Raw genomic sequence first — 25,197 nt, 5'->3', positions numbered from 1 at the left:
CGTGTGGGCCAATCAATCAGTTATGGCAACAGGGCTTCATCACACATTCTTAATCTGTGCAAGACCATTTCTGTAGGAGTTTATATACTAAATGCCTCTCAAGTCACTATGAAAAAACATTGGTTTAACACAATTAGTAAACAGATCAATAACCCCATACAGTGAATTCCTTAAGGAGTTACTTCACCTTCTCCTTAGAAAGTGGCTAAGATTCTGTATAAGCTGTAACGCTTCCAAAGTCGCTCTGAATGCTCCTCTAGGATAAGACAAAAGCTGTACAGAAAATAAATACAGCAAACACCAGGACGCGCACTCTCCAGCAACTACCCTTCCATGCTACCATGCAGTGACTAGGAAAAAAGGTTTAGCAGCTTTAAATGTGCATCAGTGGCATGAGTGCCAACAAACAGCAACCTACCTTGGGACCAAGGATATGTCCTGCCAGTCAAAACCATCCTTCATCAGTGAGATCTTTCATCCTTAATTTCCATTTAAGATTAGGTGAAACTAATGCCAAAAGACGATTGCAAACAGTGAACAACTGTGCATTTCAGCCCAATGGTGGTTCACTTATTTACTTTCTTTCTTTAAAGGAAGATGTTCTTCCTCAAAACTGACAGTCCAGATATCCATTAACTGCCCACCAGAACAGTTGACTTCTTTTAGGTCACAAAGAATTGCACTTCAACCATACTTTATCGAATCAATATATTATAGCAGATTTTTATACATCTTTCTTACATTCTACAAAATTGTTTGGACTTTGAATTTAGTATTTAGAGTTTTTTTTAAAAATATATATCACCTCTAGCTTCACAGGGCAGCTACTTTTTGAAGTATTGCACTACAACTGGTAAAGGTGGTAAAGCATTTACAAACATACTTCAGAGAGGCTGGCTGTAGCACCTGGCACCAATCGCATCTTTCAGAATGCTTGACAGAACTTCTTATGCAAGTATCCTCCACTGCAGAAAAGGGAGTTCTCTAGGCTTGTCATTTGATGTCTGCAAGCAATAAACAATGGTATTTCTACAGAGAATTCCCTCTAATACGCTCTACCACTGTTATGTGCATGTTTAGTTTTACAAAGTTTTTATCCTATATAAGATATAAAATTTCCCTTAGATGCAAACAAAGATTGACTAAAAACTCTTATGGTTATACAATGACAGAACTCCAAACTGAAGCAAAGAAGAGTTGGGAGGAGTGGAGAAGCAGGGAGAGCAGGCTGGCCTTTTTCCTGACCTTCAACATCCTCTAACTTCAAGGCAAGACCTAGAGTAAACTTGTCTTAATAGCATCAGGGAGCAGAAACATCCTCATTGTTCACCCTAGCGACTTCATAAAATTCCTAAACAGAGTTTTTTGAGTTCAGCGCTCTCAGGCCTTTGTAGTCCGTGCTGTCTCCCTTATACCTGCTGTATGATGCCCTAGAAGGGTAAAGTATCACAGGGAAAGAGCTTACTGTGAATTCTGTCATCATGGCTTTCCTTAATTAGTTTAAATCAAGCTGCCTGCCTAAAAGGCATTTCTTGCTTTTACTGGAAGACAGCGACACTGATGCCAGTCTGCCCACCTTACCAGCCTTATGTTTAAAAAAAAAAAAAAAAAAAAGTTTCAAGTTGTTTAAACAAGACTTTTAAAAACAAAACAAAACACCCAAGACCCAAACTACTGGCTCTTAGAATCACTTTCCCAAAGAAAACCATCTTTCTAGAAAGTTATTTTGGCATATGGTACCCCTAACAAATCAATGCTAAGTCCATTAAACCATTAGCAGTACGCCAAGCCAGTTCAAGTGGTTCTGTGTTAAGACAATTTGTTTACTGTTTGTTATAGTCTGCTATAGTAATCAGCCAAGTACACAGAAACCTAAAAGAATTAGTCAGTGCCTCATGTGCTCCAGTGTGCATTTTGCTTAAAAGGAGTCAGAACAGCTTACTTAGCTGACTTCAAACATTTCTTAAATTATCTTAATTTGCTATGCCCTCTCTCTTCCTGGATCTTTAATTTTAGATAATTCAGTATTTACAGGTCTATAAAAAAAAAAAAAACTTAAAGCCCCATAGAACTGAATCTGGATTTACTGATGCTCTTCTGAATTCAATGCCAGCACGTCAGTGGTTGCATTCTTTTCCAATTCCAGGGCATATGGGTTATACTCTTCTTCAAGCTTTTTTTTCCAGATTTTAACTAGAGAATATTAGAATGAAAAAGAAAAAAAAAAGTTATAGTATATTACTCAAGGAAAAACTTAAAATGAAAATTCACACTGATGCTCTACTTCCTCCTCAAAGTAAGCGCTGAAGAAAGTGGGCACACAGGCACATACCCCTCTCAGATGTGACATCAGATGAAGAATGAAACACTACTTTAGCCTAGAAGGGATCCAGCGAGGTCTGTTGGTCCAACCCCATGGTCCAGCCTCCCGCTCAAGCAAGGCCAACTCTGAAGGTGGATCCAACTTTCAAAAATTCAAAATTTTCCAACGGTTTCAAACAAGTTTTAAGTTGTCTAGTACCTGTGATAACTGTTTGGTGAAGGCCTTTACATAGTGTGAACACTTTTGGACAGGAAGATGCATCTCAAGCAAGCTTCAGCACAAAACTTAACGCTAGAATGAGTAGTTCTAGAAAATTATTTAGAGGAATTTTTTTTTTTTTTTAAAAGGAAGTAATAAGGAGCTCCTCAGTACCTCCTCAGAAAAAGCAGTGTGTGCCACGTGCCATCAGGGGATTTCAGAGGGATCTTCTCTAAGAGTTTCTCAGCCAGACCTGACCACAGGTTTATAAAATTATGAAGAAAAAAAAAAATCACAGAAAAGCAGAGTTCTCCCCTTACTAACCACTAACATATCAAATGTCATTTGTTTCAGTGAAAATGGTGTTTTAGAAGAGAACTTTGATGTGAAACAAAAACTGAACCAAAAATCAAGCAGTAAATACTCACTATAATTTGGTACATCCTCATCAGAGTCTCTGGAAGATGTTTTACTGGTTTCTGATAAGCCACTTTTTCCATATTCAGCAGTTAAAATGCTGGAGGGTTTTTCACTTAGTTCTCCTTCAGCTTCTTCCTCTAAAGCTGCTATCATATCTTTGTATGCCTTCCTGGCCTCTGTGGTCAGCTGTACCATTCTATGAAAATGGTCCTATGGAAATGTAAAATATTAATAGCGCTTAAACCATATAGTAAGTTTTAACATCGCCATGAAAATCTATAATGAACACTTCTTATGCAGAACATTACATTTATGGATACAGGCAAGCAACAGAGTAAGCCTCATGTTAAATGGTTCAGCCGAAACCCAAAACATGTTTTTAGTTAGTAAGAGTGAAAGGAAAATGTGCCTAGGGATACGTTGCTGCAGTATTAGAATTTAAGAAATACATTTTAAAACTAACTGATGTAGCTTTGTCCACACAACTGAATGCTGCAACGTTTAAAACAGTTTTCTAAATAGTACGTCCCTTTTCAAGACTAGCTCATTGTCCTGAAATTTCATTCAAACAGATATTCAGCTAACCAGAAGGTGGTGATCTTTCAAATTATCTTCCATGTTCACTTTTGGCCTTAGCTTTTCCACTACTCTGCGAGGAGACTGTTTGTAAGCCTCCATGGGCTACCAACATGCTAGAAAGAGGTAAGTATTCATAAAGATATTAAAAACAAACTAAGCATTTATAAAAACATCAATTTTCTTTGAAGAAAAATTTCAGGAAAGAGATCGAGATGGAGACGGAGTCAGGAAAAGGTGGCCAAACTACTTACGTGAATAGTGCTGAGCAGCTGCACATTTTTAATCAAATTTTTATATAAGCCACTGACGTGGGTTTGAAAGTGTAAGCGTGCAAAAGCAAAACAAACCAAATCTTAAAGGCATAACTTAAGTTGTATTTTTTTCAATAAGTAAAAAGTAAAGCTGAAGAAAAACATGAACCTACATCTTGCAACTTACCTGAGCCCCATCATAGCTAAAAATTCCCACCACGCTCACAGGCACTGCTTTATTCACACAGCGGCCTAGGGCCTTGCGATTAAGGGCAAAGACAAAGGGGATATTTTGTTCACAGGCACAGTCGATAATGTTGTGTAGGGTCTCATCCAACCCACCTGGAGCAGACAACAGAATTAACAAACAACGCTATTCAAGCTGATCATCATCAAAAGACGGTACTCTCAAAAGACTGCAAAAACTAGGAGATTATGGGGGCATTCTGAAAGTTTATAAAAAATGAACACATGGAGCTCAATAACAGTGCTAGATCTCTTTTTCTAGAAGAGAATTTGTCATTTTTTTCTTAATTAGCAGTATCCTCAGACTGCTACTACTCCATATTTTGTGTTATGTGAGGAACAATGGGATTTACTAACACTGTTCAGCGTGATAGCATGAGAAAGCTAGGCAAAGGAGTATAAAAACCCCCTGTATGGTTTAGAGATGATTTAAAAGTTGGTAGAAAGTAATGGCAAGAACTACCAAAACACATTTTAAACAACATATCACTGACAACTTATTGCCAATCTACGGCCCAGAAGAACCTGATACCGAGGACTTCTGGCAGCACAGCGGACATCAGTAACTCTTGTCTCCTCTCACCTGTGCCAGCGCAACCACTTGTGCAGCTAGCTGCGCAGCAAAGCAATAGGCAAGCAGATCCTAGTTTCAAATAATTTCTCCAATCTACATATTCTTGATGCAGTTCACACTTCAGCTGCACAGCAGTGAACAATTTGAACAAGGAAGGCCTCTTTACAGGACTGAGTTTCAAAGGCTACTCGAGATAAGGCCCTCCAATAATAATACTGCTGCCATAATGTTGCTGAGTCTGCTTTTTTACATTTCTTTTATTAAGCAAACATAAGCAACATTAAGCAAACGTTACCTTTTGATTGGATCTTTTCACAGTTAGGAGAGATGATGACACACTTCAGTTTTTTCAGCCTCAGATGTTTCAAAACTTCTCTAAGGCCCATAACAAGCCTGCGTTTTATCTTGGCCTTTACTGGGTCTTTCTGATACAGGCGATCTTGGAAACGAACCAGTTCTTTTAGGAGATCTGTCACACAGCTGTCAACTTCTTTACTAAGTACCTGGCTGCAATAACTGGGAGAAAGAATCAATTAAATGTTAAAAACTCTGAAATTACAAATATATCTTTGTGTTTTTTCTATTCCTACTCCAAACACGCTTGTTATGTACAAGAAAATGGAAATTTACTGCAGATTTTTTTCTGTGGTTGATAAGTTACAGAAAGGTTTGTTACTTATAACAACTGCTTCCCATAACAAACTATACCACCCCTCACTTCTTTTTTTTTTTTTGGCAATATTCCAGCATTTTTCTGAGGACATTCATTTTGATCTACGCAAATCCAACATATGGCAACCAAATTGTAAAATTCAACTGGATTTCTATAAATACACAGCTACTTACAATAAAAATGGTAAATCTGAATCAACTCCCCCTTCCCAGATTGGCATTTTTCGTCTTTCGTTCTATGTCACTTATCATTAGTGTTAGACCACACCTTTGCGGTTTTCATAAGGAAAGGCTAGAAAACAAATCCTTCATCGTTCTATCATTTCTTGGGAAAGATCAGGGTTCCAAATTAATTTTTCCCCAAGTACATCTTCTACACAAATAATTGTTCAATAGAGAAGATTTCTCAAAGAGTAAAAGATACCTCAACTGCAGAAAAGCAACAGAAACATGGCTATATCAATATCAACATTTACTACAAACATGAACTGCAGAAAAGACCAGTGGTGCCTTTATGGGAGGATAATTAAAAGTTAAAGCACTGCTTACCTAAAATAACTGTTATAAACTATCATGACCACTATGCTGGATCTCTGACCTCTTCAAACACAGTAATGAGCACTTTTTTTCTTTTGTAAGGAAACATGCTTACACACATCTGTTTAAACAGAATTAAAGTATTTGTACAAAATAACTCGTAAGTCTTCCTTTTATTTCTCTGCCTAGCTATGACATGAAAATATCATCTGGCTAGTCTCATTCTTTACATTTTTGTCATTTGGTCTGGCAGCAGAGAATCAAAGAACACACTAAATGTAATTACGGTGTCCTTCTCTTAGTCTTGAATGGTACTCCATTTATTTAACATCAGGTATTTATTCTTTAAGAGAAGCTCCTTTTCCTTCTATGGCCTCTAAGGAATGTCTCCTCTTCAAGAACTCATATTTTTAAGTAAGAATTACAAGTATTATTTCTCTGCATATTGTTTCTTCTTTTATGTGCCAACCTTCAGAAAAACTGGAAATAAAATTTAGAACCTTCAGCCCAAACTCCAATTAGTGTTGCACAGAATGCAACTAAAGTTATTCTGTTTGGAAAATGCCATACTTGTGGTACTGTGGAAAAACAGACATCATTAAAAAAAAAAAAAAAAAAATCAATACTTACTCTCTAAATCTCCTACTGTGGATTTTTGGAAGACTGGAGTTTAGCTGCTTTGAAGCTGTAGAGCTTTCTGTAGAATCCTCGATCCCTGAGCCCTCCGGAAACCCTTCAGAGTTACTCTGAGCCACAGCAACTTGAGTTACAGGGACAGCTATCACGTGTAAATAAAGATATTTCAATTAAAAGACAGACCAAAAAGCTGATGTGTGAACAAGACTAACTGAGAAAGTACAGGCAGTATCAGCCTTGACATGTTCTAAATTCTCAATAAGCTCATACTGACTCTTGGAAAATTCTAAAATTACAGTCGTTCTTTGGTAGTATTTTGGTACACGTTTCTGAAAGCAGTAAGTGCGCTCACTCTCATATCTCCATCTACACACTGCATTCTAGCCTTCTCTTGAAAAATACCTGCTTGGCTATCCTGTGGCAGTGTTTCATCTTCAGTAGTATTTTCTACAGTCTGACAAATGTTATCTCCATCTTTTGGTATCGCTGTCTGTTCTAACAGGTGCTGCTGCTTTCGCTGTTCTCTTTCTTTTAAAATAATCTTAAAAAAAAAAAAAAAGAAATGAAATCAATTCAATGCCACATAGACAACAAAGCAGTTTTTCCTACCAAATGTTTACATACAGACCATACATAAAGAAATTTAGCACCATTATTCAAAGTTTACAACTTATTTTTATAATTTAAACACAAATTTTACAGCTCCTCAAAATACAATCACAGAGAGAGAAACATATTTTCTAGAAGTACATCAGAAATAATTTTTTTCTTGACTACCAACGTCCAGGGGGAGAAAATCATTTCTAGTCGTCAGCTACAAGGGCAGAGATAAAGCAACAAATTGGTTCACTGCAGAGAAGCAGATGAAAAGGTTTCTCTCTTTACCTTTCTTCTTCAGATTGCCAATTTGTAGCAATTCAGCCAAACACTCAAGCACGTATATATACTTAAAGCATGCACAGTCCTCTACCATACACACTGTAGTTTGCTTAATTAAGGCTTTACTCTTTCCCACCTATCCTGTGGCGAAAAAGCCACACTCAGTCTGCACTGGATTGCTGTTTCTGAACTTGTAGACTGAAGAAAAGGAGAAGAAATTACAAGAGATAGCTAATATGTATGGTACACGGAAGAAGGAAGGAAAGTAGGACATACGCTGGATCCAAATATGCTACTGTAGGTAAAAGCAATTATCAGTTTCTTGAAAACCATCTTCCCTCCCTGGCTTTGTAACTGGCTAAGCAGCCCTTATTGTATACATAGCTAGCTCAGCTAATCTGCTCAAACGTTGCAAGGAACCACACCACAGAATCTAACCACAAAGGTAAATTTCCCCATCTGCGTTTGCCAAAGAACACAGAGCAAAAATAACGTACTCAGAGCACAGACGTTACACAGATAAAGCCCATCTTTCCCTTCTCGCACTTACTTTGGAAAACAGATGGTGTAAAGACATAACAGCGAAAATGCACAAGGTAATTACTGAGACCCCCAGAATTTGTTACAGCTTTGTGTTGCTCCATCCTCAACTTCAACTAAGCAGCACGGAATGACCATTAAACCACCAGCTCCGTAAGAATATTTCTAGACGAAGAGTGACCTAGCGATGGAGTGTTATCCCTGGGGCAAGGAAAATGCTAGATATGAAATCAATGGTACCTCAAAATCCTCTGTAAAATCCTCTGTATAGAAGACGTGACAGGAAGAAGCATGAATAGGCAAAGAGGGAGAGACCAGAGAAACCTTCAGGTTGATCTAACATTAGTTGCTGGAGAATCAGCTGAAGTTCTGGCTTGGAAGAGCACAGATACATTACATACTACCTTCGCTTGTTCCATTCCCCTCAGTCCTGCAAATAAGCACATTCTGTCCAAACCCCAAAAGGTTTCTTGGGATATCCCCCTATATCAACGATTTGAACACACTTCTGCACTGGCTGTTCTTGAGCTGTCAAGTGACTTAAGTGAGGAAATGCATCTCGGGCAGAATTTTTATGCTGTCGGGTAAGACTCCTCTCCTTCTCTCCTCCCTGTTTTTTTAAACCAAGGAAAGCTAGAGTTGAATTTATAGACAAGTGGAAACCAAGATGGAGATCTTGAAACTAGGAGGTTTAAACAGACTCAGAGAAGAATACTGAAGTTACATTAGCCTTCATTATGCTAACTCAGCCAAAAACGTGAGCACCTTTTTAAGAGGTGTTGGTCTCTTTGCTTTAGGGACTTCTCTCTGCTTCCCTTTCTTTACCAAAGGAGCGCTGGAATCCAAAGGGTTATGAGGCATCTTTCCTTGGTTTAACCGGTGATTTTTTGTTGCTGTAGCAGGTTCTTTAGAAAGCAATGGTATGGCACCACCAACTGAGATAAAAGAAAGTCTGCATCAGACAACTATAACATATACCTAAACCAAAATCCAAAGCAAGTTTAATAACTGAATTAGGACTAGTATAAACATAGCATATTTCTGTTGCGTTGCTATTTAGAGTGTTCATAGGCGAAATCGCCTGCCATTAAACAGAATTCTTTACTAAAGATAGTGTTTGTTCCCTTCCAAATTAATGACATGTCCTCTACCAGGATCCTACTGCCAGAATCATGAGCTCTATCCCTCAATCTCAAAAGCATTATCCAGCAAAACGCTGCACTCCAAGCCACCCTCAATACCAAGCCATTTCAGCTTGATAAACCTTCAGGAATCTCCATGTTCCACCGTGCCTAGTAGTGGCATTTCCTCCACTACAGTCAGACTCTGCGCTGTGTTAAGGTACGTACTGAGTTGCAGCACGAGAATTTTTTCAGCGGAATGACCTTGACACATCTCTAGAAAACACCCAAAGCTTCTGGCAGTTTGTCTTAAGCCATCTTCATTTAGCGCTTCCGAAGTATTTATGCTGTGATCCTGCAATACTACATACAGTACTACAGCTTACTTCATACAACTGCTGCACTGCAACTTTTCTTTTTTGGTTCACTCTAAGAAATGCAAACTGAGAACACTGCCACAGCAGTTGTGTAGTATGTGAGCATAGGTGGCTAAAAAGAATCATAACTATGACTAGATTTGAAGCAAAACATAAGTATACATCCCTTAAACACCCAATATTTCTTTCACTGTGTATACCACCTGTTCACTTCAAATTCACAGAGGTCTTATGTTCCTGAACTTGATGGCTTTTGCAATTTATGCCATCTTGCATGAATGATGCATTTCCAAAACTGAATTTGAATTCAAATAACTACTGCTTTCCTATGCTCTTCTATCTATGCATTACTTACTAAATGAAGTACTAAGTGGAAGAAAATAACTTCATCTGCAGTCACGTTCCTTGCCTTTCTTGCTCATTTTGTTTCTTTTCTGGTTACGCAGGTCAGTACAATGCCATTTTATAAACTAAACTCACTTTTAGGTACACACTGATTTAATCTGTGCGCTGAATTATTACAAAATATAAAGCTGAGGTAACATCTGCTTTATACTTCCAGGATACCAACATCACATATCAATTCCCCTTGTGCAGCAGCTCCAGATATGAGCAACTAAAGGTTAGATAGCAGGTATTCTGACCCATAAATTTGTGCTCCCCTGTCTTTTTTGCCAATCCATACACTGTATAATATTACACGTCGGCAAAACCGGTTACTGGCATCTCTGCAGCACTAAATTTGATTGATTCCAATGAAAAAATTGTAGATTTTCTTCATTTGCAGAAGAACGATAAAAAAGCATCTTACAAATTCTCTCAGCCAAGGCAAATCTCACTGATGCTCTGTAGTTTCTGCTTTTTCTTTAAAAGCTCAGACAACTATCATATTAAACACTGTGAGTTGAATGTTCCTGCGACTAGCTTTCTTTCCAGAGTATCAAAATAGCGAGAGAAGTTTTGTCATCGTTAAATTCTAGAGAGCATCATGTTTCGTTTTGCAAAACGAATTGTACTAACATAGCCACGATGAAATTTTGATTTATAATGCAAAAGACACGTGAGCTATTTGTTTCTGCTTCCTTGATATGTACCAACAAGGCTTGACGGATTCGCTCCATCACCAAAACCTGGAATTTTGTTAAACTGCAATTATTTCAAAGTTATCAGGAATGACAGAACTCATCTTCTGGATTGGGCTGATCGACTCTCCCATAAGCCCTGTATCTGCAAAGATGCTTTTTCACTGAAGTTACAGCTCTAGGGGTCTTTAGCAAAGAGGAGCTTCAGAAAGCCTTCGTTATTACTCGGCAAAACGAGACCCTCAGTTTTGCTAACACAACTATTTGCTAGGCTGCACTACAAGCTAAATCACTGAACTGATCCAGGCTAAAAAATGGACTCTTTTTCACATGGTCACATTGCAACAGCAGCACATGTACTTAAGATAAGGTGAAAACCTCCAAAAACAAATATTTCCCTCAAAGCTAACTTTCAATTACCTCTCAAGAGTTACACAAGGAATTCTTTCACAATTCAGTGTCCTGAAGATTTTTCTTTCCTCAATTTTTCCTCTAAACACTTCAGACTTTCATGCTTTTTTTAAACTTTGATTTTCTTTTGCATCATATGAACTCTGCTCCCACCGGCATATTCAGAGATCACTACGTATCAGAAATCAGGCCACAGGTAAGGTTTGAACACTTAAAAGCAATGCTAGTTGAAAGATAGGACTTCTAAACATAACCAATACCTGAAAACACCACAGGTTTAGAAGACTGTTTTGACTTCCCCGTTTGCTGTTTCTGCTCCAAGACTGCCAACATGCCACCCAAATCCAACTGCACGGGAATTTGACTCTTCTTACCACTGTTCTTGGATGTTTCCTGAACAAGTTCAACACAGATTAGGAACATTCTCCATTTCAGGATGTAAAAGATTGCATTTTGTTTGGTATATAATACACTCTTAATATATTCACACAGAATACTTTTTGATTTTTAACTTAATTAAATCAAAGTATTTTGATCTTTAAATATACATCGACTTTAATGCGAAAAAAAAAAAAAAAGTCCAAAAGTAAGAGTAAATTATTTGAATTGTTTTTACCAACTACTGGGATAAAGCATAAGAATATCAAGTGTTTATTAAAATAGTTGCTTCACGTCAGGCTGCTACTTTGATCCAGCTGCCACCTATCTTTGAAAAAGAAAAAAAGGCTTACTGGAATGGCAAAGTTGTGTTAAAAGTATAGCAGAATCTTGGGTACTCTGTGAATCTTCTAGGGCACGTGACTGCTATGTATATACATCATCTTTGATGTCTTTTAGAAAAGAGAGGTCATTAACTCTTCCTTTAAGCACCATCTCTTGATAAAATTAACAGTAACCTTTCTGTCTGCTTTGAAGAGAAGGTAAAAGTAGTGTCCGACACTTGACACCACATTCAATAATTCAGATTATAAAAAAAGAGTCATATTTCAGACTAGAAGTTAAAACCAGACTATCCATGCTATGACATATGCATAGTCTAGCAAAGACTCAGAAAGGGCAAGCTACGACTGCATAACACGCTAAGGAAACGACTCACAGATTTACTTTTAGAAGCCTTATCACGGAGGTTCAATTCATTACAGCTTCTGTTACAATGGAGTTAAGAGATGTGACTTCCTCCTCCCACGCCCAGCACCTCATCTTGCATCAGAGCTATGTGATAACCTACTCACTCACGTGGATGGGACTTGCGTCATGATCAAATAGGACATAAGAAACAATAATTCCCAATACCTGAAACTTGCATTTAATGAAAAGCTAATATTTTTCCCTAAAAACTGCAACACTGAAACTTGGGCCTAGCAATTACTACCACGGAGCGTTCCCAATCAAGAGGAACTTGTCGCTTATCTCAGTGACAAAGTATGCCTACAGCCATGCTTGCACTTAGGTCTTACATGTAAACGTGCTAGTTGAGCCTTTGTCATTTTGGGTTGTCATCTTATTTTCAAATATGAATTTAGTTTACCTGTATTTTCTTTCTTTCTAATGCAACAGATGTAGCTTGCTTCCCTGACATTCCATCCACCGTGGGCATTCCATCCAGCTTGGGAAAATAACTATCACAAGACTCTTCGGGCAGATGGACCTTTGAAATTTAGAGACAAAAGGTGATCAGAAGGAAGAGAAAATATTTAAAGATATACATAAAAGGGGAAAGCAAAGACACCACTGAATTCAAAGGAAACGTATTACTCAGACTATCTACAGTAAAAGGGGTTTAAAGATACGATCCAGGTCTGAAGTAGCGAGCAACAAGATTCTTCTAAAAATACAACTGTTTATTGGCTGCTGTACTGGTTAGTGAGACTTTTGCTTTCCCTTCTTTTTTCAGATTTGGGAGGGTGGGGTGGAGGTGGGGGACAGCAAGGCAGCTTCCTCCTCAAATATTTATTACAGAAGAGTACGAGTGTCTTAATGATAGCAGGCCTCTACAATTTAGGTATGTTTTGAGAGGTCATTCCACTTAAGCTTACAAAGTTAAAAGGTTTATCTCACTTAAAGGGTAGGTCTGCATTACACTTTCTTTATAGTAAAGCTGGTTTGAGCAATCAGCATCCCTTTTCCTGCTCGTTTGTCCCTGTCAATGCAATTTATTGCCCCAAGCAAAGCAAACAAAGTTTTTTTTCTTTTTTTAAACCGGCAATATTCACAGTGAAACAAAACCAAGGGACAAAAATTTCTAGCAGCAAAGCTACTTTCAAAGAAACAGAAACCTGGAACTCCATTTTTATTTCTGTTATTTTCTTTGATTTGAAAGAGTAGTCATAGTCTCGATCCTTGGGATTCATGTACGAGTAGCATTTATATTAAAAGAAAAAAAATCTTAGATTTTTAATGCTTCTGTGGAGATTCATGTTCCTTTTACCTCTTTTTTAACATGCAGAGCGTTGGGATAGTTTTAATGTAATAGCTTGCATTTGGCATGGATTCAATGTCCGACTCACAAGTTCTTACCCTTGTACAGTTTGACATTGAACCGTTACACCATTCAGATGCCCTAGAAACATAATTATATGCACAATACAATTATGAAATGCAAAATTAAACCAAAACATTACCTGTAGGAAGAAAAACCACAGAAACAGAATTCATCTCACCTAACTTCAAGTGTCTACAGTGTAGGTGCCTACATATGAGTCAGCTGTCCAGGGTTTAGGGAGCAGTTCACAGACCAAACAGGCATCTCTTTCAGAGTGACATGGATACCGACTACACTGACTAGCTCTTCACTGTGCACTGAGTACCTAAGGTGACTGGCATAGGCACAGGCCCCGATCACAGGCATCTACACTTATTCAGATGAATTCCACCTTTGGTTTCATTTAAAATTTGCAACTTTTTCCTGCTTATTTTCTGGCTATTCAGGTAAAGTCATAAAATTACTCACTTTAGACTGCTTTCTGACAGCAGGGGAAAATGATGACTTCTGAGATCCTAGCCGGTTTCTCCTATCAGAAGCAGCTGCCAGATCAGGAAACTCTTCAGCATCCTAAACAAAAAAAAAGATAAGATACTGTTTTTTATAAGAACTATCAACTTCAAATTCCTAAAACTGAATTATTCCTATGTTTAAATGTTCTCCTCCACGCTTCTTATCAAACACTCATCACAATTTGTTTTACTATACAAAAAATTCATGAAGCTGAGTCTGTCACCAACTGCAATCAGCACTACAATGATTAATAGTCACCTACGAGGCAGCAATAGCTAATTCAGGGATGAAAGAGTTACTCAAAAATGCTTCCAACAGCAGCTTGTTATTGCTGTCAATCTAGACTTAAATGGCTCCTAAAGGAGTGTTTTTCAGACCGTTTAAAAGCCTTGTAAACCACTTCCGCTCTTTTCCTAGTACAGTCTCCAGCTGTGCAATCTTGCCTTAAACGTGCAAGTGGTGAAGAACAAAAGAGTAGGCAAAAGGGTCATAACTCTTGACTGCACTATGGAAATACTGCAGAAATACTGTAGAAATCACTCAAGTGATTATGTACACTTGGATACATGAGTAAATTTTACTAGCACTGGATACATTATCCAGATCATGGATTAACTAAACCACCGGTACAGACAGGCTGGAGCTTGCTCTGCACTGGCCACCTTGCATCCAGGAGCTCAGTACCTCAGTCAACAATGACTGATCCACCAGAGTCGTTCTTGTTTGATTGTTTCTTGTTTCTCCTTGCACTTTTTAGCTGTGTTGCAATACTACTGAGCATACCAACACTTCTTCTGCAGTCTAAAAATCTTAATTAAGTAGCCCATGCTAATAAAGTTTCGCACAAGACACAGACAGGCTGAGTCAGAGCAGTCATACCTTAACTCGATGTCCTAATTTTGAGAGAAGCTTGTAAGTATACTAAAAGAAGAATGCAAGAAAGGGAAAATGAATTCACACTCTTCTGGCTTAGGGACTTCTTGAACCAAAGGTAATATGTGGATTTAAAAAGCCCTCAGCGGAGTAAATTTTTATTTCAGTTTGTCCAAGCAGTTTTTGAATTCACATACATTTCCAGCATTTGCAACATCCTGTAACAATGAACAGCTAAAATCTAGCACTCAGTGTGATTTAACACCTCCTTTTATTTGTTCTCATCACCCGTAACAACGACGGGACATCAAACAAAATTACGAGAAAAAGTAAATAATTTTTACTTTCTTGTAACCTCTGATTCCTTTACTCATCAATTTTACAGACCAAGAAATCCTAGTTTATTCAGTCCTTTCTGATATGTAAAGTGTTTCACACCTTTGATCATTTCTGGAGCCTTTCATGCATCTATTTTAGTGTATGTGTATATGTATAATTTTAAAGAGTGGGGAGCAGACAAGAAAACAGAATCTAGGCTTTATTTGGATCAGACACGTCCTGGATTTTTAGGTGGTCATAATATTTTACATTTTCTTTTCTACTTTCCTAACAATTCCTAACGCTATTTGCCTGCTTGATCAGTATTACCAGCCCTGACCTGATTATCAATAACTTCAAAACCTCTTTCCTGAGGGAAAATACCGAGTTCAGAGCCATCACTGTGTACATAAAGAAAGGATTACTTTTCCCCACGTGCATGACTTTATGCTCCTTAACAGGTTCTATAAATTAGTGATTTTTATAAAACTAGCAAGCAATCCAATTCATTACTCTAGTGAGCTTCCGCACATAGCAAAACTTTCTTCAATCCCCTGTATCCCAAGAAACTCCATGGGTACAATCCTCTTATGGTCTTCTATTTCAAGAGTATCATACAAGCACTTCACTCCTTTTTCACCCTGGTGAGTATTCCCAGAAAACCAGGAGCTCTTGAAAGCTGTCCCCCCACTGCCACAACAGATATTGCATCCACTTCATGGATTTTGGTGCAACGTGTATGTCCAGTACTGTGATCCTACAGAGGGCTTTCTTTCCATTTTTCTCTTTAACAGTCCCATTACCTTCCTAATATTTTCCACGATTCTGCTATTCTCCTTCTGTTTGGGTAACAGGCTGTCCATAGGTCAGATACTGTATTGTGGCATAGAGTAAAAATGTGGATGGTGTCATGCAGAAAAACCTGCAGATCTCTGATTCTACCTGCAATTCAATACTGAACAGGTCTGTTAACAGAGTCATTTCTCGTGCTCTTCTAGGACAATGAACGATACAATGAAAAGAATGTATAGCCACAACTCTGCCATATATTCTGTATTAAAATGTACTGAATAGAAGCCAGTAAGGAAGGGTCCTTTATGCTGCCATTCCACAGATTGAACATTACGCATGCTAGATCAAACATACAAATCAACACATACACGTAGTGCCGTATAATTTCAGTGAAGCATTGTTAAATCACAGAATCACAGAATGGTTGAGGTTGGAAGGGACCTCTGGAGATCATCTAGTCCAACCCCCCCAGCTCCAGCAGGGTCACCTAGAGCATATTGCCCAGGATCACATCCAGAAGAGTTTTGAATATCTCCAGCGAAGGAGACTCCACTACCTCTCCGGGCAACCTGTTCCAACGCTCTGTCACCCTCACAGTGAAGAAGTTTTTTCTCAGGTTTAGGTGGAACTTCCTGTGTTTCAGTTTGTGCCCGTTGCCTCTAGTCCTGTCACTGGGCACCACGGAGAAGAGACTGGCCCCCAACCTCTTGACAGCCTCCCTTCAGATACTTGTACACATTGATCACATCCACCCTCAGTCTTCTCTTCTCCAGACTGAATAGTCCCTGCTCTCCCAACCTTTCCTCAGAGGAGAGATGCTCCAGTCCCTCCATCATCTTACTGGCCCTCTGCTGGACTCTCTCCAGTAGTGTCGTGCCACTCCTGTACTGGGGAGCCCAGAACTGGACACAGGACTCCCAAGTGAGGCCTCAGCAGGGCTGAGGAGAGGGGCAGGATCACCTCCCTCCACCTGCTGGCAACACTCTGCCTAATGCAACCCCAGGATACCATCGGCCTTCTTGGCCACAAGGGCACACTGCTGGCTCGTGCTTAACTTGTTGTCCACCAGCACTCCCAGGTCCTTCTCGGCAGAGCTGCTTTCCAGCAGGTCAGCCCCCAGCCTGAACTTGTGCAGGGGGGTTCTTCCTGCCTAGGTGCAGGACTCTGCCCTTGCCTTTGTTCAACTTCAGGAGGGTCCTCTCTGCCCAGCTCTCCAGCCTGGCCAGGTCCCTCTGAATGGCAGCACAGCTCTCTGGTGTATTAGCCCCTCCTCCCAGTTTTGTATCATCGGCAAATTTGCTGAGGAGGCACTCTGTCCCTTCCTCCAGGTCACTGATAAATAAGTTGAACAATATTGGAGCCAGTATTGACCTCTAGGGGACACTGCTAGCTACAGGCCTCCAACTAGACTCTGCACCACTGATCCCAACCGTCTGAGCTCTGCCATTCAGCCAGGTCTCCATCCACCTCAACGTCCGCTCATCTAGCCCACATTTCCTGAGCTTGCCTATGAAGACGTTTTGGAAGACAGTGTCAAAAGCCTTCCTGAAGTCAAGGTAGACAACATCCACTGCTCTCCCCTCATCTACCCAGCCAGTCATTCCATCATAGGAGGCTATGAGAGACCAGAACAGAGACACCTAAACACAGACCATACAACATGTATTCTCTAACGTGGGAGAGTCTAAAACATTCGTGGTACTGATACACAGAAATATCAAAATACGAGTACACATACTATGACTAAGTGAATTTGACAAAATCTGCAATTAGTAACTGCAACCCTCCAAACAAGGATGTAAACAATCAGTAACCAGTCTGCTCCATAAAAGTTACTTCTAGATTTGAGATGATATGAGTACCACATTCTTTAAAACCGTAGCATCACTATGGTATCCAGTATATTAAATTGCTTTTTATTAGAACCTGTTAACATTCAGACACTTAGATTCATCATTCCAAATTTGTTCCTGAATCTTTTCTGTCTGTTGCTTTCCATTTGTCTCTCCTGCCCTCCTCTGCGCTCATTCGGTCCTTGGTAAATCAAAAGGCATGACTCCTCCTTACCTGTAAGTTCTGACAAACATCTTAACTGAAACAGCCCTGACCAAATTTCCTCTACAAAAGAGCCTGAATGTGTAGAAAGCTGGGTTAACATTTGGCCTTCCAATACACGCATTTATAGTGGAAACGATAAAAACAAATCACAACAACCACCTTTCCACTGTACCTCAATCCTTGGTGGTTCCTGTACTGTAGCAGTTTCATTTTGAGGTTTCTCTACTCCAACAGATGATTTAGGTTTCTTTTTCTTTTTCTTCTTTTTTTTCTTCTTTTCTGACCCTTCTTCAGGCTCAGTTTCACTAGCATCATGTCTTGTTTCTGACTGTTGACAAAAATCATGAGGCGTGACTATTATACATTGATTTATTTCAGTACGAAAATAAAAGCAAAACCAAATTCACAATTTGACCGAACTTCTACAACTAAGGCATATCTTAATTAACCTATGCTAGGATATTAAGTGCACATGGTGAATTCAAGACCTATCATAAATTCACAGAGGTAATATGTAAGAACTCTTCACTTGAAGAGCACTGCACAGTTATCAGAATGTACCTGCACTACTGAGATTTCAGTAGGAAATATCCACCCATAAGAAGACTAGATTTCCATGTTTCAGGTCTGATTCTGAAGCCAGAAATTTGAAAAAATTCTGGCTTAAAAGTAATGTATTCAAATCAGCTATTTTGGAAGTTAGTGTTGCTGGAGTTGCACTGTCTCGTATTCTTTTTAACTACATGAAGAAAAAAGTTATAACATATACAACGTAATTTTAATTACGTTAAAAGCTATATTACGTATTTAAAAGCTATATTAGAAGTGGACACTGCGCATGGAGTCTAGAAAAAAAAGGCAATGCATCATGTCAAGAGACACCGTTACACAGTAACAGAAATGAGTTTAGAGTAGACAGTTCTCAAGTACCTTTGCCTGACTGTCCTGCTTCCCTTTGCTTCTGGAAAGACCTTCAGATGCTGGCAATGACACAGTTTTCTTTGGCGGCTGTGAAAGAACCATGGCCCAAGACACATGCGGCTGAGCAGAACCATCGGCAGATTTTTGAGGAAGTGCTGTTGCATAAAAAGTGATATCCAAAGATGTCACAAAAATATTTCTCAGGGATCCAGAAGCAAAGGATCAGTAATGAATGAATTAAGTACTATCAAGTATAGTAGAGAGCCATGTTCTTTCCTCAGGAGGAGTGAAATAAGATGCTCACTTGCATGTCTCATTTCTCCAGAGGGCTTTCGAGAATACACAAGCTGAAAGGTCTTCTTATGTGCTTTAGTGTGCAAGACTTTCATCTACAGTACCATTCAGACATATCAGTATTTTGAAAGAATTCGTACTTAATTCATCTTGTAAATACTGTTAATACACAGCAAATACTGAGCAAAATCTAAATTCTTCTTTAAGAATGAGAAAAACTTCACTGAGCAAATACTGCAGCTATTTTATTCTGGGGGATAAGTACTGAGGAGAATAGCATTTGGGGAAAAAATGTTATTAGATTACTTCAAAATTTCCAGAAAAACTTTATCTTTGGTAGACCTTTCAAGGCACTTAAGCAGATCAGACTGTCATTTCTGAATCGTTATTGCAGTCAGGGAAAGATAAACGCTGAACTGTCCAGACTGGTGCAGTTCTGTGCACGCACAGAAGTACAGTGACAGGTGTGCAGACAACTCCAGCGCATAACATATTTGATGGCTCCAGGACGGACTCTTGCTGACATTTCACACAATTCTGGACTTAGGTCAACTCAATTACGTTTACTTACCTGAAGCTAGCCACTTGATATTTTTGTGGCTACAGAAAAAAATAAAAAAACTCTGCATCCTCACAGGCACAAACCAGGTAAGCAGAAACAACAAACTGAACATTTCAGCACTAAAGCAGAATACCACAGTATTCCACTGCAATCTTCCTTTTTAACAGCCTTGACAGAAATAACAAATGCCACAGAATAAAAACACCTATCTACTAGACCATCAGCTATTGAAAGCTCTATCTGCTTACCAAGACTGATCAAATATTTATCTCTTATTTATTCCTGAAAAAAATTTGAAAATGACTCAATAGACTTCCAATAAATCAATAGGCATTACTCTCTCTCCTCATAATCAATATGGGAGGCAACTGCCACAACATTAGCCCTTGAGCATCAATGAGACCACAGAGAAACATAGGACAATCACAGTTTTGATCTGCTAATGAAATCGATAAGTAAGAGTGAGCCATAAGTGACTTATCTCATTTCAAAGAAACTGATACAGCTTTGCCAATTTTTTGGCGTTGCTCAAGAAGATTAACTTTAAATGATTTCTCACTCGGATTCCTTTCACAATTGTCTGTTTGTATTCCAAGAAGTGTTAAATTAAAAACTTCAAAAAATGTTACAAATCACAAAACCCATCGAGATCACTCTGGTACTGCAAAGAAAAAGATACACCCAGTCTGCTTTACTAAAAGGTCCCTAGAGTAGGGTTGGGGCTGTGTTATTTCTTTTGCTTGTTTTGTAATTTTGCTGTTTAATTCCTTGTTTACATTATTGTTTAACAGCTCCTGCAAATACTTTATCTTGCCAAATTAATGAGATGCAAACAGTTCAAATACAGGTAAATAATTTATGTCTATAGTACTTACCTCTACCATCAAATGAAGAAGGAATTAAGCTGACTACTGTTTCTTCTAAAGTTTTTGATGGAGCTTTGCTTTCCATAGAAACATTTTCCTACAAAATAGATGGTTAGAAATCATAAAAATAGGAAGACAAGCACTGCTATAAATTGAATGGAGCATAAAAAAAAACTCCATCCAAATCCATGCACAGATCAAGGCATAGGGAATTTTGTAACTTAGTTTTTTGTTGTTGCTCTTACTGGAACTACCATTTGGACCGTATTACAAAGTAGAAGCCGATGCCTGTCTACTGCTATACAAGCAAGATGATGTCTGCTTATATTTCACTACAGCGACCAAACAATAATTCTAAGAACAAATAAAAACGTTTAAACTTTCTAAGAACATTAAAAACAAAGTCCATCATCAAATTCAAACTAGCAATGAAAAAGGAAAACAGTGTCAGCAACAAGGTATTTTCACCACCACAAGCATTTCCACTGAAAGGCAAAAACTTGAAGCATTATGCTATTTGGATCCTTCAAATGGAAGCAAGATTCGTCTTCAATCACTGCTGAAAATTCTGATACAACACATCTGACACGCTGCAGAATGTGTCAGCATTGTTTTTATTAACAACCAGGGAAACAAGGAAATCAGCAAGAATTAACTTAAGCAACCCATACAACTTAACACCTCCTTCCCTCCTTCAGGAACAGTTTCTTATTGTTTATCCTTTAGCACACAGCAATTAAGAACAATATTACAAACACAGGGCTCCTTTTTTTTAAATCTGTTAAAACTGCTGAATAAATGGCTGCTTACACATTACCAGAGGGAAATAAAGCAAAAAGCCATTAAGAAATTTCTAGGAATAGATGTGCTCTCTACAGGCAAGCTAGAAAATGGACCATAACAGTGCCAATGTACACATTCTAACAGTACATGGCTTTCCCCTAGCACAGTCACAGAAAGAATAGTGAGAGAGAGTAAAAGAGGAGATGGTAAGCACCGGCACCACCATCAACAAAAAGAACTGCAACACCTCGGGCTATGAGACTTCCTTACAAGCTACTTAAACAGGTAAATTACCATACAGAATGCAAAAATAACTTCTTGAAGTTTTCACAAGTTTTACGTTTTTATGAGCTCCGCAACACGAAAGCATCAGCTAACCTCCGTGTTGAACAAAGGAGACGTCTGCGTCTTCAGTGGTTGACTAAGGCATGTGATGCTATTTTCCGCCGAACATACCGATCCGCTTCTACGCTGCACATCCAATACCTCACTTCTTCCCAAACTGTGTGACTTGGAGAAATCCAAAACAGGAGCTTCAACAGCAGGTACAGGAAGAGTCTCTCTTTTTGGAGTTTCTGTTGACTTCTTGTTTGCAGCTTTATTGAACCTGTCTGAATAAAGTATACAAAGTCAAAACAACAGAACTTGTCTGTGATCAGTTCTATGAATGTCTTACAGCACACCAATTGACATAAACACAGTAATTGTCACAAGAACTATGGCTACACTTACTTTATATTTAAAAAAAAAAAAACAAAACTTGCTATTATAATCAAGATACATAAACAACACTGAATACACAGCAATTGTAAATTCAGGTGCTTGCTTAGGAAATTCTTTGTATCAATTTACACAAACCCAGGGAACTGGCAAAAAGGGGAAGTCACCATACCTTGTCAAAAAGTTTCCTGGGAAAAAACTTCCTCCTTAACTATTACAGATCTGGAAACATGATCACAAACTAGAGTTATAGCACTATCAACTATTTCGCACCTACTCTATATATTTGTAACCAAACAGCATATTTGTACCTGGTTTCGTGGAATCCCTACTGCATGCAGACGTCTGGAAAGAAGTCCTGTTCACAATTCTGCCAGAGGAGTCCTCTCCATCCCGCCTTCTCTTGTCTAATTTTCTCTCACCCTCTTTTGACCTTCTCTGCTGTAAATATTTGTGACACACTTAGTTGATTTTACTTGAGCTTTGTGGAATCATCAAACTTGCCCTAGTAGAATTTGAGTTACAGTTCACTAACTGTGCGTCTGGAGTTTGAACTTTAAGTTAACACACCATAAACAGTTAGTACACCATAATCATCAACAGCCAATAAAAACCAGAAGAACAGCCAGTTTTAGATTTGCTATTGAATCCTATTTACATTTGGTTAACTGTGTTACTTTTAGAATATACTGTGGCTTAAGCAAGATGTATTTAACCCATATGTTTCTAGACAACTGTACTTTCAAGATCTTGTTACAATTAATTGGAGCATTTCCAATAGTTTAAAACCTAAACCTGGTCTTAAATCATCCAGTCTGACTTTCTAAAAGTGAGTTTCATCTAGAAAAGGGCTACAATCTTGTAAGCGCTCCAAGCCTTTGACGAAACTATGTACTATAGACAAAACCAGCCAAGACTGATGTTCCAGTAACATCCAAAAGACTTTGAGCAGCCAGAAAGTAATTAGAAAAGAAGCATCTATGTGCTTCCAGTAAAGTAAACGTATTCACACAAATCCCGAAGCCTTGTGATTCTCACCAGGCATTTACCTTGCCAGAGCTGGGCTCAGGAATCAGTGTGGTCTAAACAGGCAAGAAAAAAGCACTAGGCATGCACCTAAGCCAACCTAGAGAAGTAGCTTAACTTTTTGTGATTACAGGACACTGGAATAAGTACATCTGGCATAAACATTTTTTTCTGGGGGGGGGGGGGGGAAGAGATAATTCCTGACCTCCAAGGTTAACACGTTAAGGCCTTAGAAGATGTGCTTATATTAATGCAAAGCTGCAAAGGTCAACAGCATCTCTCTTAAAGATCACAAAGAAATAAATGACAATGGAACGGTGCCAAAAAGACCATCCAGCAGCACTCAGCCGAGCCCTATACAGATCATAAAACTCCTCCCAGAAGTTAAACTAGGTTTCCTCTACACAGGCTTGACCACAGTGAAGATACCAGGTCTCTGCCTAGAGAATAAGGTCCACCCAGAAGGATGTGACTGGAGTACACACAACTTGAATCTGTAAGGCTATTCTCTTTGTATATAATCAAAGAATCATAGTGTCTAACCAAACAGGGAAATAGCTTAATAATACACTTGATTTTTTTTTCTGACTTTTGAATTTTGAGTAGCTTGTCTATTCTTTGTTGGAAAATTTTATCTAATTTTCAAGGAATTTATCCTCAAATGGACACACACACACACAATCACAAAAGATGTTTAATTGAAGGAGAACAGGCCTAACATTAACCCTCTTTCCCTCTGGGCTCCAACATGAGTTTCTTCTCTCTTGTGGATTGTTTTCCACCTGTAGCAGGTGAAAATCCTTCACTGATAAACATGGTCTGTATCACTTTTCAGCCACTTAGCTGATCACAGCCATTGGGTCTCTCTAACTCAGGTCATGCGGGGTGCACCAGGCTCTGAAAAAGCCCAGACAATGAATGAGGTAAAACACAGTTCACAAATACATGGTCATCTTTTTCCCCTATGCTACTTTCTGAGGAAAAAAATACAGGCCCGTCACTTTTCAAATATACTTCTTGAAAAACTGTATTCACTCAAATTATAGAATTCCATTAACTTCCTTGAAATCTAAAGCTGAGCGTGTTACTACTACCATCCTTTTAACACGCCACTCATTATTGCTACAAGAACAGAAAGTGATTATTCACTTTAAAAATGAACACAACTCTTGGACACATGGACTTAAAATAAGAATGTCTTAATTATAATGTTTTGAAATAGTATATTTGCTTACCTTTGAAACATTGCTACTTTCTGGTCTGACTGGATATGCTTGTTCAGCAGATTCACTGACTCTTCCAGAACTACTGTAGTATGCAGAGTTGTTAGCATGATATTGTGAGCTTGCTATTGGGTATACACTTGAAACAACATCGGACGAGTAAGAGCAGCTGGAGTAGTCACTGAGCGTAGTATCTCCCGCAACGCTATGCGAGGGACATGGAGAAAGACATGAGAAGTCACGGGACAAACCCTCAGCATATACTCATTGTCTAGAGTAACACATCACCCCTTGGCTGAAGGATTTGTTTAATACGGAGGCTATACTTCAAAAGAAAAGTAGTCCAAGTTAATTAAATTAAGCATTATAGACTGCTTTTAATAATACTTTAATTCTGTTTTGGAGGAAACAGGTACTTTAGTTAATATTTAAAAATACAGATGTTATCTGAAAACCTATTTCCAAGTTTCAAAGCTAGCCCGTGTTACAGTTACAAGTCCCATTTCTGTGTAACGTAACCAACGTTCTTTCGACTTATTTTTGGTAGGCTTTTTCTTGTGAAACAAACCAAAAGCACAGTATAACTACATGCACTACATATTTGACTGCAAAACATATATATAAAATAGTAAAACCTGTCTTAAAATGCCTCAATAACAACATGAGAGTATAGCACACTACAGGGCATGAGGCATGTATGAAATACAACACAAGATTATAAAACCACCAAAAGCAGAGCTGAACTTAAGCCATCACAGTTTATGAAAACACAGTATGTCTGCATCGTGCCTTTTTTTTCAAAAGTGTACTCAACGTCCTCTTCCAATTTCCTCCCATGCTTTCTGCAGAAACTGTATACTGAGATCCAAATTTGATTAGGGAGGAAGGAAATTTCCCAACTTGAAAAAGTTGCATCTCAT

At 38.6% G+C, this 25,197-nt stretch overlaps 1 protein-coding gene across 3 annotated transcripts in view; it reads right to left on the bottom strand.

The window, feature by feature from the left end:
- Positions 1-4: 4 nt before the first annotated feature.
- Positions 5-25,197, bottom strand: part of LOC138060889 (selenocysteine insertion sequence-binding protein 2-like) — a 28,235-nt gene continuing 3,042 nt past the window's right edge. Inside the window, exons 3-19 of one of the 3 annotated variants that reach the window (XM_068926551.1) lie at positions 24,290-24,482; positions 22,340-22,469; positions 21,687-21,919; positions 20,535-20,622; positions 18,813-18,958; positions 18,055-18,210; positions 13,797-13,898; positions 12,375-12,494; positions 11,107-11,239; positions 8,621-8,790; positions 6,839-6,977; positions 6,431-6,578; positions 4,887-5,107; positions 3,959-4,113; positions 2,950-3,151; positions 2,088-2,193; positions 5-106 (exon numbers count right to left, since the gene is read on the bottom strand). In XM_068926551.1, the coding sequence (XP_068782652.1) occupies positions 88-106; positions 2,088-2,193; positions 2,950-3,151; positions 3,959-4,113; positions 4,887-5,107; positions 6,431-6,578; positions 6,839-6,977; positions 8,621-8,790; positions 11,107-11,239; positions 12,375-12,494; positions 13,797-13,898; positions 18,055-18,210; positions 18,813-18,958; positions 20,535-20,622; positions 21,687-21,919; positions 22,340-22,469; positions 24,290-24,482 (2,461 nt within the window). In that variant the 3' untranslated portion in view covers positions 5-87. Of the gene's footprint in view, positions 107-693; positions 1,005-2,087; positions 2,194-2,949; positions 3,152-3,958; positions 4,114-4,886; positions 5,108-6,430; positions 6,579-6,838; positions 6,978-8,620; positions 8,791-11,106; positions 11,240-12,374; positions 12,495-13,796; positions 13,899-18,054; positions 18,211-18,812; positions 18,959-20,534; positions 20,623-21,686; positions 21,920-22,339; positions 22,470-24,289; positions 24,483-25,197 lie in introns of those variants that run through there. The other 2 variants (XM_068926549.1, XM_068926550.1) reach the window with 2 other exon arrangements.

The sequence above is a fragment of the Struthio camelus genome, chromosome Z, assembly GCF_040807025.1.
Source record: "Struthio camelus isolate bStrCam1 chromosome Z, bStrCam1.hap1, whole genome shotgun sequence".
Taxonomy (NCBI): Eukaryota; Metazoa; Chordata; class Aves; order Struthioniformes; family Struthionidae; genus Struthio; species Struthio camelus.
Note: the sequence above shows the minus strand (reverse complement) of the source record. Positions and strands in the feature narration are given on the sequence as shown.